This window comes from Myxine glutinosa, chromosome 2 (genome assembly GCF_964187855.1).
Source record: "Myxine glutinosa chromosome 2, kmMyxGlut1.1, whole genome shotgun sequence".
Lineage (NCBI taxonomy): Eukaryota > Metazoa > Chordata > Myxini > Myxiniformes > Myxinidae > Myxine > Myxine glutinosa.
In genome coordinates, this window is record NC_136262.1 from 266,829,538 (window position 1) to 266,848,514 (window position 18,977).

The window sequence follows — 18,977 nt, forward strand, 5'->3', positions numbered from 1 at the left end:
ACTGGATGGCATCAGCTCAAGTTGTAAAAGCCTGCTTTGCTGCTCTTGCACATCCTGTTTCTGCTCTTTTCACCATGTCATTTGCCCTAGCTCATCTATCTTTTTGGAAATCTGCCAAAATCAATGCACTACATAAAAAGGAGCAAAAACTGATCCCTTTAACTACAGACTGATCAGCTTACTTCAAATTGTCAGCAAGGTCGTGGAATCCATCATCACATTTGATATGAAATCTTTCCTTTTCTCCAACAATCTCATCTCATATCATCAATTTTATTTCAGACCAGGTCACTACCTTGAACATGCTGCTTCTACTCACCCAGCAATGGGTGGAAGCACTCAATGTCAGACATGAATGAGATCAAGTCCTACTCTCTGGACATAGCTCATCCTTTTGGTACAGTCTGGCATCCTGTCTTACTCTCCAAACTCTGCCTATGACATCCAAGGCCAACTCCACACATCGCTTACTGACTTCCTCTACTCTCGTAGCCTTACTTAGCTCTCAACAGAATCCTTTCATCTCCTCTCCCTTTCAAGACTGGTGTGCCCAAGACAGTTTTCTGGGCCCAGTTCTATTAATGATCTCTCTGACTCTGGAACCCCCCCCCCCACCCCCCCCTTTATCTCTTTGCTGATGACTCCACCTTCTGCCATGATATCCCTCATCTTTCAGACAGGTAGGCAGCATCCTCTTCGCTTTCTTCAGACCTTGAAATAAAATCACAAACTGGTCAAACACTTGGAACATGTCTTTCAGTCCTGACAAATATCACACTCACTATCTTCTCCAAAAGGACCGTCTGGAAAACCCTCCTATCGACTTCCTTAACAATCTTCCCGGAGAGCTTCAGTTACTCAACCTCCTGGGTCTCACTTTCAGCCCTGATCCTTCTTGGGCAAACCACATTTCATAGTTGGCCTCCAACGCCAGCTAAAACTGGGCATTCTCCATCGTACAAAGTCCTTTCTTAGCACACCTGAACTGCTATCCACCAACAAGACCTTCATCCACAACGTGGAGTACCGTTCTGCCCTCTGCACGGGCTCCCCTGCCTCACACAATGCTCAGCCTGACGCCGTGGAGACCAAGGCCTTCAGGATTATTAGATTCTCCCGCATTGAAGCTGAATATATGGGCCTATCGCTTCACCAATGCAGACAGGTCTGTGGTCTCTGTCTTATACCACCTCCTTTCTGGACTTGCACCATCTACCCAGGATCACTGCTCACCTTCACTCACTTGTTAACCTCCATCCATCTTTGGTGGCCGAGGTCAGTTTTCACCCCTGTCTGTTTGTCTGTTTGTCTGTGAACAGGATATCTCAAAACGTTGTGGACGGATTTGGACGAAATTCAGTGGAGAGGTTGTGTATGTCACTCGGGCGAAATTAGATATTGGTGAAGATCTGAATACGGATCCAGAAACGATAATTTAAAATTTTTAAAGTGATTCTTCACCAATGAGTGATGGGGCCAAAGACGATATAGAACATGATATTAAAAAAAGTTGTGGATGACTTATGACTAAACAAACGAGTTGGTTACATGACAAAAACAAGACAATTAGATTTTGGTTCAGGTCCGAATGCAGATCCGGCGTTTTAGTGGATATGAAACAAACTATTCAGCCTGGCCGAGGTATGCTCTATACAGAGTTTCGTTCTAGTTCCTCTTTTGTCTCGCCTGTGGAATAAAATGTCTCTCCGAAAAGGCAGACTGGACAACCCTCCCATCTACTTTCTCAACAATCCTCTCCAAGAAGTTCTGTCACTCAAGCTTTTGGGTCTCACTATCTGCCATGATCTTTCCTGGGAAAACCACATTTCCAAGCCGGCCTCCAAAGCCAGTCGCCGACTGGGCATCCTCCCTCGTGCGAAGTCCTTCCTTGGCACACCTGAGCACCTCACCACGTACAAGGCTTTCATCCGCAGCTCAATGGAATACTGTTCTCCCCTCTGGGCTGGTGCTCCTGCCTCACACCTAGCTCGGCTTCAGCTGTTGAAACCAAAGCTTTCAGAATCATTGGAATCTCCTGCGATGAAGCTAACTCTGAGGGCCTTTCACCCACTCACTGCAGGCTGGTTGGTGGTCTTTCTGTCTTCTACCGACTCCTCTCCGGCCTTGCTCCCCCAGCTCTCTCTGTGCTCTGTCCCCCAAATATTCCTACAGGTCGCACACGATCTGCCAGCAACCCTCTTCTGGTGAAACTGCAAAAATCAATACTCTCTGCTCACCTTCACTCTTTCATTCCTCTTTTTCTCCTGCCTCTGGAACAAACTCCCTCACTCTCTTCAATCCCACTCCTCCCTCCAGGTCTTTAAAACAGCTGTTCACCACCATCTCTTGTCTTCCCCCCATCCAAAACCTTGATCTTTTCTACCCCTGTTAATTTCACCCCAGATACACTTTTTCTGAAATACCCACTTCTTTCTTTGAAGTCCTAGCAGTGTCCATGTGTTTTATACCTCCCCCCCCCCCCCACCCCCCCACTTCCCATGCCTCCTCCCCCAAGCCCTCTCCCTCCCACAGATCTCCTGATGTCCCTGTTCTCTACTGTTGTACTTGTGTGCTTCCCTTTCTCTCCCCATCTTGTCTCCCGCTCCCTTTATATGTTTCATGTGCCCGTTTGTTTTTGTGATTATTGTTCGCTCATACACGAGCCTCGATGTTGTACACAAAAAAAAGGCTTCAGGACAACTCTTCACCACCACATCAGATCATTCCCAATCCAAAACCATGATCTCTGTCCTCAAACCCACCAGCCACAAATATTGCTTATGTATCCATCTTGTCCACCCGCTGCGTTCTACCTTACCTCCCATCGTTACCCGCATCCCTTGTTTGTCCGTGTCCGTTTATTTTCTCCCTCGGCCCAGCTGTCGGCATTTTCCCCTCTTTCTACTGCTCCTTTTGTTATGTTGCATCCTCGGTTCTACCTTTTTTCCACGAGGCTTCACTTTGTATACAATATATTGTGGAGGGAAAAATTTACCATCCAGACTGCTGTGTCATGTGAGTTGCAAAGCATTTCAGGTAAAATGTTCAAATTAATGTTTTAATAGTGGATTTACATGGAAAGATGTGTTTAAATGTTTTGGCAAGCTGCATGTGAAGAAAGACCTCGGGCTGTGAAGATAGCATGCGGGCAGGTCGCATTGCACCACCCTGATTCACCTCCTCCCTCTCTCCGCATCTGGGTTCTCATCTTCAAAAGTGGTGTTTTGCACTTTCTACAAGCTGGAAGAATGCCGATTCAGTGAAAGGAGATATGAATACTACACATGGGCACCTCCATGTCTGACGAAACAGTCTCTTTCTTGGTTGCAGAACTTCTTTATCTGAAAAGTGTTTTCTGTTGATTATTTGAGATTTGTGAAACCATCCCCTTGTACGTACTTCCCTCCACCCATCTTGGAATTAGTATTTAACCAGACCGCCCAGAGAGTCGACAGTGAATGTGTTTGTAATCTGCGACGCAACACTGACTCTAGATATGCTTGGGGAGCTGTGCATGACTTTGGAATGTGGAAAGAGAGAGGATTTAAAACTTTTTCAGGAGCCCCCATAAAACATGGCCCGCTGATAGCTGATTTGTTGCAAGCTGTTCAATTGCCAGCAAAGGTTGTAGTTGTAAAATGTAGTGCTCATACAAACAGCGTTGATAAGGTATCACAGGGAAACACTAAATCAGACGGAGCAGCTAAGCAAGCAGCTCGAAGGGATGGAGAACCAGTAAGTACCCAATGCATTTCAACACCAATGGAGCAAGCTCCTACACTGGAGGATGTAAAAACTCTCCAGGATGCTGTGACTGACCAGGAACGTGCTAGGTGGGTCGCTAATGGATATGTGCTTAACGATGATTTTAAGATACTAGCAACGGTACCCGCCCTGTGGGTGGGGCTTCAATTGGGAAGCCCAAATGAAAAGACAAAATATCAGAAATTGAAGGCTTTTTAAATTTTAAACGATTCATATAAACATCCGTTGAATCATATCACACGCAAATCATCAAAATCTAAACAGTACATGGCGCCCATTTTGAAAAAAGATTGAATTCTGCAAAATGGAAGCGGCCACTACACGTCTTTCTCAGTCGCACGTTTGTGTGTGAAGAGTGCGCGCCGAATCTGTAACATGGAAGCGGCCGCTACACCTATTTCTCAGTCGCTTTGCACACGCTGCCGTGTTACTTCGGAGCCGCACGTTTATATAGGAAGAGTTTGTCAGGAGTCGATCTACTCTTTCCTTGTACATAGTATAAACAGTATTTGTAGAATTTCAACAAAAGCCACATCACTGTTCATATCGGTAACTATTATTCCATCGTGTTTGGAAAATTGGAAAAACAATATAGCCTATTTTATTACCAGGGGTCCCGGGAATACCCACCCAAAATATCAATGTGATCGGTTGAGCTGTTTTTGCGGTACCTTTGAGCGGACGGCCGGACATTTGGTGAATTATTGTAAGATGGGTGTCTAGCGACGGCCACGTGGTGGCAGCAAAAGCCTTGTTACCGTGGCCAAAGGGGGAATGATAACCATTGTAGCTAAATAATGGTTTGCATCTGGGTTCAGTTTTCACCTGGGTAGCAGACCAGTATTGTAAAACCTGCACAATTTGCCAGTGCCATAATGTGGGGAAGGTGCAAAAGATAGAAGGCCAAGGGGCGCATACACCACCAACGGGGCCATTTGTATACATGCAGATGGATTTTATAAAGATGCCAAAATGCTGCAGCTACGAACATGTCTTGGTAATTGTATACATGTTTACTAAGTAGATAGAAGCCTTCCCGTGTCGAAAGGCAGATGCACCTACAGTCGTCAAAATTTTGATGAAATAATTTTTGTGTAGATTTGGAATACCATCTAGGCTATCCAGCGATCAAGGCCCACACAGTATGGCCCACACTTTACTGGACAGGTTTTAAAGGAATTATGTAAAGCGTTGCAGATTAATCAGCATCTATATTGTCCCGATCATCCCCAGTTGGCGGGGGCTGTGGAACGACAGAATGGGGTTCTTAAAAATAAACTGGCAAAGATTTGCGAGGAAACGCCTGAAATGGCCCGATGCGATCCCATTGGCATTAATGCAATGCGGTCAACTCCAAACAGGACAACGGGATCGTCACCACATGAAATCCTGATGAGGCGCCCGATGAGGGTACCAAGTTCAGCTCCATTAACAATTAAAGACATGGATGTACATTTGATGGATGAGGCAATGCTTTCTTTTTGTGCTGCACTGACCCAAACGGTACGAGCGTTTCATTCCCAGATGAAGGAAGCTCTCCCCGAACCAACAACAGAAGATTGCCATAATTTCAGCCCAGGGGGGGGGGGGGGGGGGGGGTGACATGTTCATCAAAATACAAAGGAGAATGAGCCCACTTTATCCAAGGTGGAGCAGACCTCATTAAGTTCTTCTTACAACACACAGCAATCAAGTGTCAGGGGAAGCCAACATGGATTCACGCAGTTCAGTGCAAGAGGGCTCACCAAGACAAGCCAATCGAGAAGAGAAGGCTTCTTCTTCTTCTTCTTCTTCTTCTTCAGATACACCCTGAGGATGGTGATATTTATACGAGGATTCAGTCTGCTGGTACCAGGGATTGTGTTTTGTGTAGGATTTGCTGTATCGATAAAACAAAAAAAATGTAACAGCAGATGGGATTATGCAGGTGCATGATAATTGGAAAAGACATGAGAGGAAAAGGAGTGTGATGGGAAGTGGGAAAAACCTTTGGAACCTGATGGATTACATGGGATCAACACTTTTCTGGCCATATCCCACAAGAGAGCGCAGATAGCGAATGAAAGTAGTTGTTGGACATGTACGCAGTTGCTGCACTCTAGCGAGAATGGAATACTATTGAAAGTAGTTCCTTTTGGGTGGGAAGAATTGTGTGGTCGCTACCCAACAAAGCCGCCAATGACAACAACAAGTGCAACTGAGGTACAAGATGGGATAATAGGAAAAACTGGTTGGAAGAAAGGGGGATATGAATGTGAGGAATTTGTGGGCAGTTATAACCCTAAATATGATGTTGAAAAGATGCCCCCTTGTTTGACTATCCAGCAACAAGTAAAAGGTTTATTATGTTTCACCTGGCCCCAAACCGACAAAAATTATAGATTAATGGGAAACACCACTTGCAAATACTGTTATACATTTGCCAAATGGGAAACAAATATATTCAATAAAACATTCATATTCAATAAAGGAAACAATACATTCATGGGAAACAAATACTGTTATATTTGGGAATACATGAGAATAACTGTACGAGTTAGGGAGAGAAATTTGAGTAATATCTTCTTGTTTTGGGATGGTTCCTGTGCTTACGAATCTATTTGGACATATAACAATACGTACCTCATATGTGGGCATAAGGCATATACACATCTCCCGAATAAATGGTCCAGATCATGGTACCTCGGTTACGTAGTACCTCATATGCGCTTGTTGAAGGAGTCTCCGCACCAAGTTTTGCATCAAAGGAAGATAAAGGACCATTATAATGGGTGAATGGATAGGGATGATGATATTACCACAGTATGGAAACTGGAAACCAGAACGAGAACTCAGAGAGATGTCTGGCTATGGAGAAGGTAGCAAATAAAACGGCCAGCGGTATGGAAGAAATTACGAGCAAATTGGTAGCAACAAGAACTATAGCAATGCAGAACTGCATGGCATTAGATATGCTGCTAACAGCGAAAGGGGGTACGTGCGCAGTGATTGGTACTGATTGTTGTACCTATATAGCTGACAATTCGAAACAATTTTTTAGCATAACTGACAAGATAAGAAAGGAGGGAGCAAAATTTCATAATTATACAAGGGGGGGGGGGGGGGGGAGTGCCTTTTAATGGTTGGAATATACAGTGCGTATCAAAAAAAGGTAATCCGAATTCAAGGGGTTAATATGCAAAGGTTATTTATTTTGACAATTTACATGTGGTTTACTCATTAAGAGGAGATCCTCAGCTTTCCATTGCGACCATCCATGCATCATTGCTGTCACACATGACCGAGTACATGTTCATTGAACATGACAAGTTCAATTCGCATTTTTACAAGTTTGGCTAATTGATGCAAGTCAGGATAATTGGTGCAAAATGAACGTCAGATGTGAACTTTTCTCAGGAATGATTGGCCTTTATGCACCCACACCTTCAACATGTCCACCTCCCCTTTCAACACAAAGCTCACAGCGGCGGAGCATGCCCTGAACTGCTCGTCTCACCATAGCCGGGTCATTGCGCAAAACATCCACTTCATGTCAAATACGGCCCTGCAATTCGTCAAGATCACGGGGAGGAGTTACGAACATCTTGTTCTTTAAATGTCCCCAAAGGAAATAAACACATGGTGTGAGGTCAGGTGATCTTGGTGGCCATTCCACTGCATGGTTGAGGGCGATGACTCGGTCTCCAAAGAGTTCCCTCAGTCGATCTCGGACAGTGATAAGACGATGTGCTGGGGCGCCGTCTTAGGCCCACCAGAGATATCTGAAGACACCACGAACCTGTCGCTCAAAGTTCTCCTCCAGCTGCGGTAAAACTTCATCATTGATCATCTGCAGATAACTGTTACCATTGACATTCCTTTGAAAGAAAAATTGTCTGATCACCTGACCACTTCCACAAAGTCCCAACCAAACAGTCCACTTTTGTCGATTCATGTTGGTGTCAAAATTAAATCCCGGGGGTTGTCCTGTCGGTACATATTCAAGAACATTATGGGTATTGACCTTGCCATCCAAGGTGAAAGCAGCTTCGTCACCGATAACGAGATACTGCAGGAAATTGACATCTGTTTCGCAACGTGCTATCAACCATCCGGCAAGCACCAGCCTCCTGGCAAAATCCCCTGGCGTAAGTTGATGCCGGATGTGAATCCGATATGGATGTTGGTGGAGGTCCAGTCTTGTGATTCGGTTGAATGTTGCCGAAGGCAATGCCGTCCCATTTCGTCTTGTGCTGGTATCCCGAGGATGCTCCAAAACTTGCTGCCTTACTGCTGCAATGTTCCTTTCCGATCGCCCAGTGCGCCTCCTACCAGAATTCACCTTGTTGCGGTTGAGGCTAGTGCCATGCTCTTGGTATTTTCTAACATTCGCCCAGATGGTTTTGGCTGCTGGAGGCTCCCGTTCTGGGAAACGTTCCCTGAACGCATCATGAGTTCGCTGCAAACTTCCAGTTTGGTGAAAGGTTGCAACCGCGAAGGTCCGCCGTTCAGTCCTAAGTTGAACCATCTTTTCAATGACTCAAACGGTCTCTAAACCCATACACTGTAGGCCCATCTTAAATACCCATCTTAAACAAAGGATGACGCAACCGACGTTTACCAGACCAGCTTAACAATTTTACATAATCAACTTGGCAGTTGTTACGGATTCAGCACTTATTATTATTGTTGTTATTATTATTATTGTTGGTTCTAAGTATTATGGTTATTGTTGTTTAAGGGAAATGGTTATTGTGGTTAAAGGTTAAAGCGCCCATGGAAAAGAGACAGGAAGACGACGACGGAGAGAGGAAGAAGAAGGCGAGAGGAAAAAAAGACGTGGCTTGAAGCTCCGTACGGAGCGTGGTTGAGCGAACGTCGCGAGTGAACTTTGAGTCCGTGAAAAGAATCATGCGATCGGTGTTATCGCTGGAGTATTGAAAAAAGCCTGCGTAGTCAGGTACAGGCGTGACATTCCGGAGAATCCTCGCCTAGAGGCTGCGGCTCGAGTAAGAGCCGTCCGCCATTTTGGGAACCTTGCGGAACAAGGTTTTGCCACGTCCACTGGTCTCGCCCTCCGGTGGTTTGCCGGGGATGTGTGTGTGCGACAGCGGCGTTTGAAGAATACGGTGCGGTTCGCCGGTTGAACGGTGAATGTGCACGTTTGGATCGCGTCTTTGGGATTCCTCTTTCCACCGCTAATTTGCTGTTGGTTGGGACCACGTGACGGTCCCCGCCTTGCCTACACCTCCTTACTCGCCTCTTCGCCGGGAGCACCATTGAGTTACAGAGACATTGAGGAGTGTTCGTTCATATTCACTGGGAGAGCAGTGAGTTCTATTACTTTAATAGATGGTACCATCTTGAGAAATTGATTGTATTGTAGATTGCTATAATTGTTGTATCGTTATCCCTGTGTGATTTTAAATATATTATTGGTTTGTTGATACCTTTTGGTGTGGTTTCCATAGTGATTTCGACACGGAATAACATATTTTTCTGCCGTGGCTCCTCCCGGGGTTCGGAGGTATACCGAGACCAGGAGGTCGGGGAGGAACACGTAACACAGTCGACAAGTAATGCGTCCATTTAAAACTGTCTTGCACCGATTAGCCAAACTTGTAGAAATGCGATTTGAACTTGTCATTTTCAATGAACATGTACTCGGTCATGTTTGACAGCAATGATGCATGAAAGACATCAATGGAAAGCTGAGGATCTCCTCATAATTGGTAAAGCACATGTAAATTGTCAAACTAAATAACCTTTGCATATTAACCCCTTGAATTCGGATTACCTTTTTTTTTGATACGCATTGTATATATTTGGGGGATTGGCAGCTAAAATACTCCAATATCTGTTTGTTGGATTAGTAATCGTATTGGCAATAGTTGTAGTAGTAGCCTGCCTGAAGACCTTGGTGACTGTTTGCCTCAAGAGGTTGATGCGCTCTGAAATGATACTTAGAGAGGAACCGCAAAATAATTCGCAGGAAGGATTGTCTGAAAGAGACCCTTATGATGATCTGGAGTGCGAAATAAAACGATTCAACCAAATAATGTTAGATGGATTACGGTGGTCATGATGGATTCTAATGTCTATCCTTGTCACCCACTTCTTCCAGGGAAAACTTTTTGCCTGTAAGGTTGGCGGTTCCTTCGTCCCGCTTCCTGAATTTAAAACATATCTGCAGAAGATGCAAGAACCCTGAAAGAGATCTGCGCCAACCAAACATGTAGACCTAAATGAATAGATTTTTGCATTATTAGCTTTGGGCTGGGGCAGATATTGAAAAATGCTTTGAGTATACATTTTTTATTTTGTTCAACGATGGTTAATGTGCGTATAAGTGTACACCACCTTTGGTCACTATATTTAGTCCACAAATATTTATTCGTATGATTTACTAGCTAAAAAAACCACCTTTAGAGGCCATTTTTCCCCGCAAAGCGGGGGTTGGCCTTTTTCGGGAACCGTGGTTGTTGTTGTTTTTCGGTCCCCTATTTGAAGCAATGTTTTACGGCCGGATGCCCTTCCTGACGCCAACCCTTTTTGCCGCCTTTAACGACAACCAGGGAATTACCAGTGAACTGGTACTCAATTAGCCGACCTCGGAAGGATGACAGGCTGAGTCAACCCCCCTGGTGTTCATTCAGCGATCGACCGGGATTCGAACCCAGGATCCTTGGTATCCTAAGCCGGCACCCTAGCCGCTAGCCCAACACCAGGGATTTGTTTGTTATTTGCAAGTATGATTTACTAGCTAATTGTTTGTTATTCTCACGCTTGCCTTTGGGCACCCATGTGTTGCATAAGATATCCGTTCTATACTCGCTTGAAATAATAATATGAAAACAAGTTTAATGAAATTCATGATTGCAAAAGTTGCAGCAGTGACAGATTTTCGCCCAGCTCGTATCTTGAGAACCACATTCTTTGCAATGATGTTTTGTGGATGTGGACTTGATATGGGGACTCGATTTGGACGAATTCCTTTTTGGATTAGTTGGACTGCCAAACACCTTCTTCGGTGTGCGGAGGTGTCCACGTCCACTTCTTCACACCTGCTTCTCGTGAACCTTAACCCAGTTCACACACATTTGAGCTCCCGTTTGTCTTGAGGTGCCCGTGAAGGTAGACAGAAAGACTAATCCAGGGATTCCATTTGAATTGTAGTTTTCTGCATCAAGCAAGGGAATGTGGAGTTGGCTCATTGAGATTTATCTTTGGATCATGAGCTAATAAAAGATACCTGGGGAAACGAACTATATTATTCTTGAAAGAATAAGAGAGGGTTTGTGGAAAATAATTCTGTGTACTTTTTAGAATTATTTGCAAGTAAGTAGAAAACTAACTGGATTAAAAACAAGCAGCTGGCAGTGCTGTGGAGCTTCGGGGATCGGGGAGTGGACAAGCCCCCTTCCCCCTCCCCTTTAACAGGCTCAGGTTTTGGGCAGTTGTTGAATAGATTTTAAGAGAGGGGAAAGCAGTATTGTTTGCATGTCTCAAGCTGGGAAGAACATATAAGGTGAAGTGAATGTGTAAGTTTTAAAGAGAACAGTCCGAGAAAGCACGAGCCAAGTATACCAGCGTAGCTGGGGGCGATTAATTGCACCATTGCTCGGGAAATATGAATCCCTTCCACTGTCCCAATATAACAAAGCACATCCCAGTCGAGGGGAACACTGTGCGAGTCAATTGGATAGCTGAACTCCTGAGATTTTTTCTATGTTTCTTCTTCTGCGCTGAGAACCAACACGATATCAGTCTCTCGGGCGATCAATTTTCTTGGGTTGTCAAATAGTGTGCTATTCCAGCACGTCACATGAAAGTTCACCACACAAAGACGTCACAGCTGTTAAATATTAGTTCCCCCCACTCAAGTCCTGAAAGAGTATATATATACAGAGCTCTCAGAGCTGATTTTCAGAAGTGCTTTCACCATGCAAGGCACGTTAAGATGTACTGTAAATACTGTACTGTAAATACTGTTTGAAAACTGTAAATAAATATTTAAATGAATGATTCAACCAACTTGTTTCTGGTCTCATTAGAGGCACGAGTTTTTCCACGACATCTGTAATATGTCTATAACTTGAGAACGGCTAAAGGGATCCAATTCAAACTTGGTACAGATATGTACATGATGTAAAGATGAACTGATTATATTTTGGGGTCCAAAGGTCAGAGGTCATGTCAGGTAAAAATGTGATAACTTGTGAACAGCTGAAGGGATTTAAATTAAAACTTGGTACAGGTATGTATAATGATGTAAACATGAACTGATTACATTTTGGGGTCAAGAGGTCAAAGATCAGAGGTCATGCCAGGTAAAAATGTGATAACCTGAGAACAGCTGAATGGATTTAAGGGGGCATTATACCATTGAAGGCAAAAAAAAAAATTTTTTTACAAATATACAAATGCATCAATTAAAATGTTTGTTTCCTAGTATTGTATATATGTACCAAGTTTGAACGTAAATGGACTTGTCATAGAGAAGATATAAGCTGTAAAGTGGTAATTCATCATTTGTATGCATCTGGTTACCATGGTAACCATGCATAATATAATGCTATGTAATGTATACCAATGTAATGTTCATATATCAAGCAACATGTACATATATAGTTTTGCATATTTTCAATCAAGACATTTTATCAAAAAGTGCATTACTGTGATTCAGTGTTGTTTTTACTGTGTTCAGTGTAATGGGGAGCTTATATCTTCTCTATGACAAGTCCATTTACGTTCAAACTTGGTACATATATACAATACTAGGAAACAAACATTTTAATTGATGCATTTGTATATTTGTAAAAAAAAATTTTTTTTTTGCCTTCAATGGTATAATGCCCCCTTAAATCAAACTTGGTACAAGTATTGTAATGATGTGGGCGGGGGCATAGCAGTTGACGTCGTGATGTCGAAGAGTGCCATTCTAGTTCATCTTTATTAATTTGTGCCCAGGACCTGAGATTGCACGAAATACAAAATTCGGTGGAGATTGGCCGAGCTGTTTTCAATTCTATAATCATCAGACATACATACTGTAAAACTTCGACTATAACGCGCAGTTTTTTTTACCCAAAAATCTTTTAAAAGTTAAAGGTGCGTATTATACATCGGTCTAATTTTTTTGTAAGTTTCTTTTCAGACAGAAACGATCGTCGAGGACGTCTTCAAAAATGGAAGTGGAGTCTTCGATTACTCAAAGAAGAACAACAAAGAATAGCTAAATGTTTAATATAGAATATATAATCTGTAAGTTCACAATCATGAAGTAAATAAGCAAACCAGTGTTCTATTAAGCGTTGATTTTAATGTCCGGCAAGTTCGAAAGTTATTAGTCCCCTACCGGTGTGCACCGGAGGGGACTATAGGTTTGCACGCCGTCAGTCTGTCAGTATGTCCGTCCGTCACTCAAAGAACAGTTTTCCGGACTTTCTTTCTAAACTCTTAATGCTAATGATTTCAAACTTGGCACATCGTTTCCTCATGATAAGTTATAGATCAAGTTCGAACTTCACGACGTTTCGATCATTTTTGACAAAGTTATGGCACTTTGAACTTTGGTAATTCTGATAATTCTGATGATCCTTAACTCAGTGCCATTTTAAGTTTTAATTTCCTTTAAAAACCATTTTCTCTGCAATAATTGGACCGATTGAGATCAAATTTTCACCATAGGAGGGACTCGGTCTGTAGAATATTTTAATAGTAATTATGACGTCACAGGTCACGTGGTTCGGCCGCCATATTGTTTTTCGTGAAAACACGAAAACTCCTTTTTCTCTGCAACGGCTGAACAGATCGAGACCAAACTTTGCAGGCAGAATCGCATACCCATGATGAACAAAAAAGTCAGCGAGCATGACGTCATGCGTCACATGGTTTCAGAGTTATGACGTTTTAAAGCATGAACCTTTAAAACCAAGCTCCTCCCTAAAATGGCTCATTTTTGATCCAATCGAGGGGAAACTTCACAGATCTGTTCAGCATGTCAGTCTACTAAAATGCCCTTTTGGAATTTGCGATAGGGCACGTGGTTTGGCAGATATCGTTAATTAAACGAAAATATTTTTAAAATGGATATCTCTTGTTTATTCTCGAGTTCTCCTCAAGCCGCAACGCGCGCCCTCAGCCTCGTCTGCGAACGTCAACAGTGCGACACAGCGCGCGCTTTCTGGAGGGGCGGAGCCAAGCCGAGCAACATATATATACACATCGATCATTGATCGTGAACCGGAAAATATAATAAATTACTGATATTTAGCGACTCGAAAGGTTCTTTATCAACAACGTATTTTCTTGTGCTTCTGCTGACCTGTCTGCAAGGTGTATAACTCGAAGTCCCGAGTGTGAATCACAGGTGAGCCCGTCCTGAGGTAATTAGCGATTGGGAACGATTCAGAACCTGTGGGTGAATAACCCTTGGTAATTCCCCCAACAGTTTTCCGGACGACAGACTACCGGTAGGGGACATGTATTGCAGCGCAATACTCAGAATGCTTGTTTTACTAATGAAACAAATGATACCGGTAATTGAATGGACGTTGGAATGGACTCCTGCGGGATCGTTGTTCAACAACGGACGGACGGAGAGACTGTGCCGCTTCATAACACGATCTCCACATCCATGTGATGTCTTGAAGGTGACCATGTTTGGCAGCGTCTTCGCAAGCATGACGGCTTTCACACGCACCTCCGAAATGCTGATGTCACCGCCTTGTTGCCGACGATCTGTGACCCAATCGAGCCGTTTGGCCTCGAGCTCGGGATGGGCAGTCGCATGACCCCGTTTGGCCTCGAGCTCGGGATGGGCAGTCGCATGACCCCATTTGGCCTCGAGCTCGGGATGGGCGGCCACATGACCCCGTTTGGCCTCGAGCTCGGGATGGGCAGTCGCATGACCCCGTTTGGCCTCGAGCTCGGGATGGGCAGTCGCATGACCCCGTTTGGCCTCGAGCTCGGGATGGGCGGCCACATGACCCCATTTGGCCTCGAGCTCGGGATGGGCAGTCGCATGACCCCGTTTGGCCTCGAGCTCGGGATGGGCGGCCACATGACCCCGTTTGGCCTCGAGCTCGGGATGGGTGGCCACATGACCACGTTTGGCCTCGAGCTCGGGATGGGCGGTCGCATGACCCCGTTTGGCCTCGAGCTCGGGATGGGCAGTCGCATGACCCCATTTGGCCTCGAGCTCGGGATGGGCGGCCACATGACCCCGTTTGGCCTCGAGCTCGGGATGGGCAGTCGCATGACCCCGTTTGGCCTCGAGCTCGGGATGGGCGGTCGCATGACCCCGTTTGGCCTCGAGCTCGGGATGGGCGGCCGCATGACCCCGTTTGGCCTTGAGCTCGGGATGGGCGGCCACATGACCCCGTTTGGCCTTGAGCTCGAGATGGGCAGCTGCATGACCCCGTTCGGCCATTTTGCTTCGTGGGAGAGACTGCAGACGCTCATTCTGTCGTCTCCATAGTCTGATGTTCACCTCAGATATTCCGTCCAATTCCCGCCCAGCAGCTCTGTTTCCGTGATCTTCAGCATATTGAAGAATGTTTCGTTTTTGAGCCGCGGTGTATGATCGTCGTCGAGAACTCATGGTTAATTACGGTAAGAAAACTCGTGGAAATAGAAGTCGCTGGTAAATCCTATAAACAACTGAATGAAGCTGTTAAAGAACACGGGTTTAATAATAAAATATCGCCAATTATCAGCAACTTGAGTACCACGTGATTGTCGTCCAACAATAGGCTACAGGTTGCTTTGTTACTCCCGCCAGGGAGTAATGCATTCACTCGTGTCCGTGTGTGTGTGTTTGTGAACAAGATATCTGGAAAAGTTCTGAACGGATTTGGATGAAGGTTGGTGGGATGATTGCCCTTTGGATAAGGAAGAATTGATTAGTTTTTGGTGAAGCTCAGGATATTATTCCGGATCCAGGAATTTTTTGAAGGATTTTTTTTACCATTGCATCAATAGGGCTCTTTTTTTTTTTTTTTACATTATCTTCTATATATTCTATATTTAACATTGTGATATGAAAATCGTTTTCATATTTGTTGTAAATGTAGTTTAAACTCGTGGTTATGCGTTAGAGCGGTGTATTGTTTAGCAGCGTCGTCTTCAATGTTCATTTTTTTTCTAATAGACATATTCTGTCATTTTAAAACCACCAAAGTGTGTATTAGGTTTCCCCGTTTCATAAAATGTATTGTTTGATACGTATAATGCTTTAAAACTGTTTTTTTTTTTTTTTTTTTAACCTCAGAAGAGATCAACATTTACCTCAGCGACTGTCAATCGCGGTGTCAGTATTTGATGAACTTATAAAGACAGGTGAGTTATAAGTGTGACCAGCATGTGCACGGGATTCTTCCCAGACGAATGAGTGGTCGCATAACTTGTACGACTTAAATTGAGCGAGTTTCGTTTTGACGTTTGGGCCAGTTTTACATGTTGTATCCCTCAGGAATGAAACGAACGTTTTCCTGGCTTACAATTTTATTTGAAGTCACACGTGCCTCAAAATACACTCACTTATATAGAATTGAACGCTGAATCCGAAAATGTAAGTGAAATTGCCTTGTTTTTTTTTAAACATTATCTTCTATATATTCTGTATATATATCTGTGCAGTGTCTGTCTTGTGTTGACTTGTCTTGTCTTGTCACTGAACTACTCCCTCAAACTTTTGTGAAATCGTACTATTCCAACTTGACCCACGGCGGGAGTATGCGCTCCACTGAGTGGCGTTCTCGTTGGATTTTGCTATCCGACTTCCGCCGTTTATTTAATATGTGCTGCTATGTTTAAACTTTGCGCAATCACAACTGAACATCGTGATTCATGCGATTTACGACTGTCGTAAATTTAGTTCCTTGACCTGTCGTGATATTCTTTCATTAGCGCCGCTCTTAGACCTAAATGACAACTCGAACCAACAACTCGTGGCCGACAGTCGTGGTTGAGATGGACTTCACCGTTTCTGACAGATGTAATAACATGTTTACGTCTATTTTTTTCATTTGATGCTGAAATGGGGGTGCGTATTATATATAGGTTTATAGATTTTTACACCGCGACAAAAGTCCAGGTTGGGGGTGCGCGTTATGCACAGGGGCGCGTTATAGTCAAAGTTTTACGGTAGATAATTTCCTTATTTTGTTCCCTATTCCTTGGTGACTGCCCAAGTGTAGTGATGGGTACTTGAGGGATCTATAACATTGGTAATGGCATGGTGGTGGTGGTGGTGGTCTTTCCTTTTGCAGGACCGGTTGGCTCTTGAGTTTTTATTTTTATTTTACTGCTTGATCGCTGCATTCCTCGCTCCATTCCTCATCCCTCAGATCGGCAGTCTGCAGTCCCCTCCTCACTCTCTGCAGACCTGGACAAAATCACAGACTGGGCAAACAAGTGGAACATGTCTTTCAATCCTAACAAATCTCACACTCTTTTTTTTTTTTTTTTTTGTATACAAGATCGAGGCTCGTGAAAGAGCGAACATTAATCACACAGAAAGACAAACCGACACATAAAACATATAACATCGGGAGCGGTAGACAAGATGGGGCGAGAGGGGGAAGGACACAAACACAACATTTGAGAGCAGGGACCGAGAGACATGGAGACATCGAGAGATCTGAGAGAGGGCGAGGGCTTTGGGGGGGGGGGGGGGCATGGGAAGGGGGCGGTGGGAGAGGTATAAAACATATGGACACTGCCAGGAATTCCAGGAAAGAAGTTGGAATTTCAAACAAGGTGGATCTGGGGTGAATTAGCCGGGGTAGAAAAGATCAAGGTTTTGGATGGGGGAAGATAAGAGATGGTAGTGAACAGCTGATTTAAAGACCTGGAGGGTGGGGTGGGATTGAAGAGAGTGAGGGAGTTTGTTCCAGAGGCGGGAGAAAAGAGGAATGAAGGAGTGAAGGTGAGCAGAGAGTCTTGATTTTGGCAGTTTAACCATAAGAGGGTTGCAGGCAGATCTTGTGCGACCTGTAGGAATATTTGGGGGACAGAGCCCAGAGAGGGCTGGGGGGGGGCAAGGCCAGAGAGGAGTCGGTAGAAGATGGAAAGACCACCAACCTGCCTGCGGTGAGTGAGTGAAAGGCCCTTTGAGTTAGCTTCATCGCGGGAGATTCCAATGATTCTGAACGCTTTGGTTTCATCAGCGTGAAGACGAGCTAGGTGTGAGGCAGGAGCACCGGCCCATATGGGAGAACAGTATTCTTTTGACCCCATCCATCCTCCCCCCTCGAATCTCCCGCGTGCGAAGTCCTTCCTTGGCACACCTGAGCTCCTCACCACATACAAGGCTTTCATCTGCAGCTCAATGGAATACTGCTCTCCCCTCTGGGCTGGTGCTCCTGCCTCACACCTAGCTCGTCTTCACGCTGTTGAAACCAAAGCGTTCAGAATCATTGGAATCTCCCGCGATGAAGCTAACTCAAAGGGCCTTTCACTCACTCACCGCAGGCAGGTTGGTGGTCTTTCCATCTTCTACCGACTCCTCTCTGGCCTTGCCCCCCCCCAGCCCTCTCTGGGCTCTGTCCCCCAAATATTCCTACAGGTCGCACAAGATCTGCCTGCAACCCTCTTATGGTTAAACTGCCAAAATCAAGACTCTCTGCTCACCTTCGCTCCTTCATTCCTCTTTTCTCCCGCCTCTGGAACAAACTCCCTCACTCTCTTCAATCCCACCCCACCCTCCAGGTCTTTAAATCAGCTGTTCACTACCATCTCTTATCTTCCCCCATCCAAAACCTTGATCTTTTCTACCCCCGCTAATTTCACCCCAATTCCACTTTTTTGAAATACCAACTTCTGTCCTGGAAGTCGTTGGTGTCCTTGTGTTTTATACTTCTCCCACACCCCCCCCCCCTTCCCACGCCTCCTCCCCCCAAGCCCTCTCCCTCCCACACTTCTCCCTGCTCTCAAATGTTATGTGTGTGTGCTTCCCCTTCTCTCCCCATCTTGTCTTCCGCTCCCTCTTTTTATATATTTTGTTTGTCTGGTTGATTTGTTTGTGAAGTAAATGTTAGCGCTTTCACGAGCCTCGATTCAGTAAAAAAAAAAAAATCAATCAAGATGGTAATTTGTTTCTCCAGTGAAAATTGGTTTTAGACACTTGCACACACATGTACTTTAACAAGTACCAAACCTTCATGTGGATGAACCCTGATGGTTTGGCAGCAGTACGCGGTCTCCATAAATGTCATGCCTTGTTCCAC

At 44.6% G+C, this 18,977-nt stretch overlaps 1 protein-coding gene across 2 annotated transcripts in view; it reads left to right on the forward strand.

The window, feature by feature from the left end:
• The window catches only part of PCGF3 (polycomb group ring finger 3), a 166,688-nt gene extending 154,913 nt beyond the window's left edge, over positions 1-11,775 (forward strand). Inside the window, exon 9 of one of the 2 annotated variants that reach the window (XM_068105719.2) lies at positions 9,869-11,775. In XM_068105719.2, coding sequence (XP_067961820.1) covers positions 9,869-9,955 — 87 coding nt within the window. In that variant the 3' untranslated portion in view covers positions 9,956-11,775. The remainder of the gene's footprint in view (positions 1-9,868) is intronic. The other variant, XM_068105718.2, reaches the window with a different exon arrangement.
• The last annotated feature ends 7,202 nt before the right edge of the window (positions 11,776-18,977 follow it).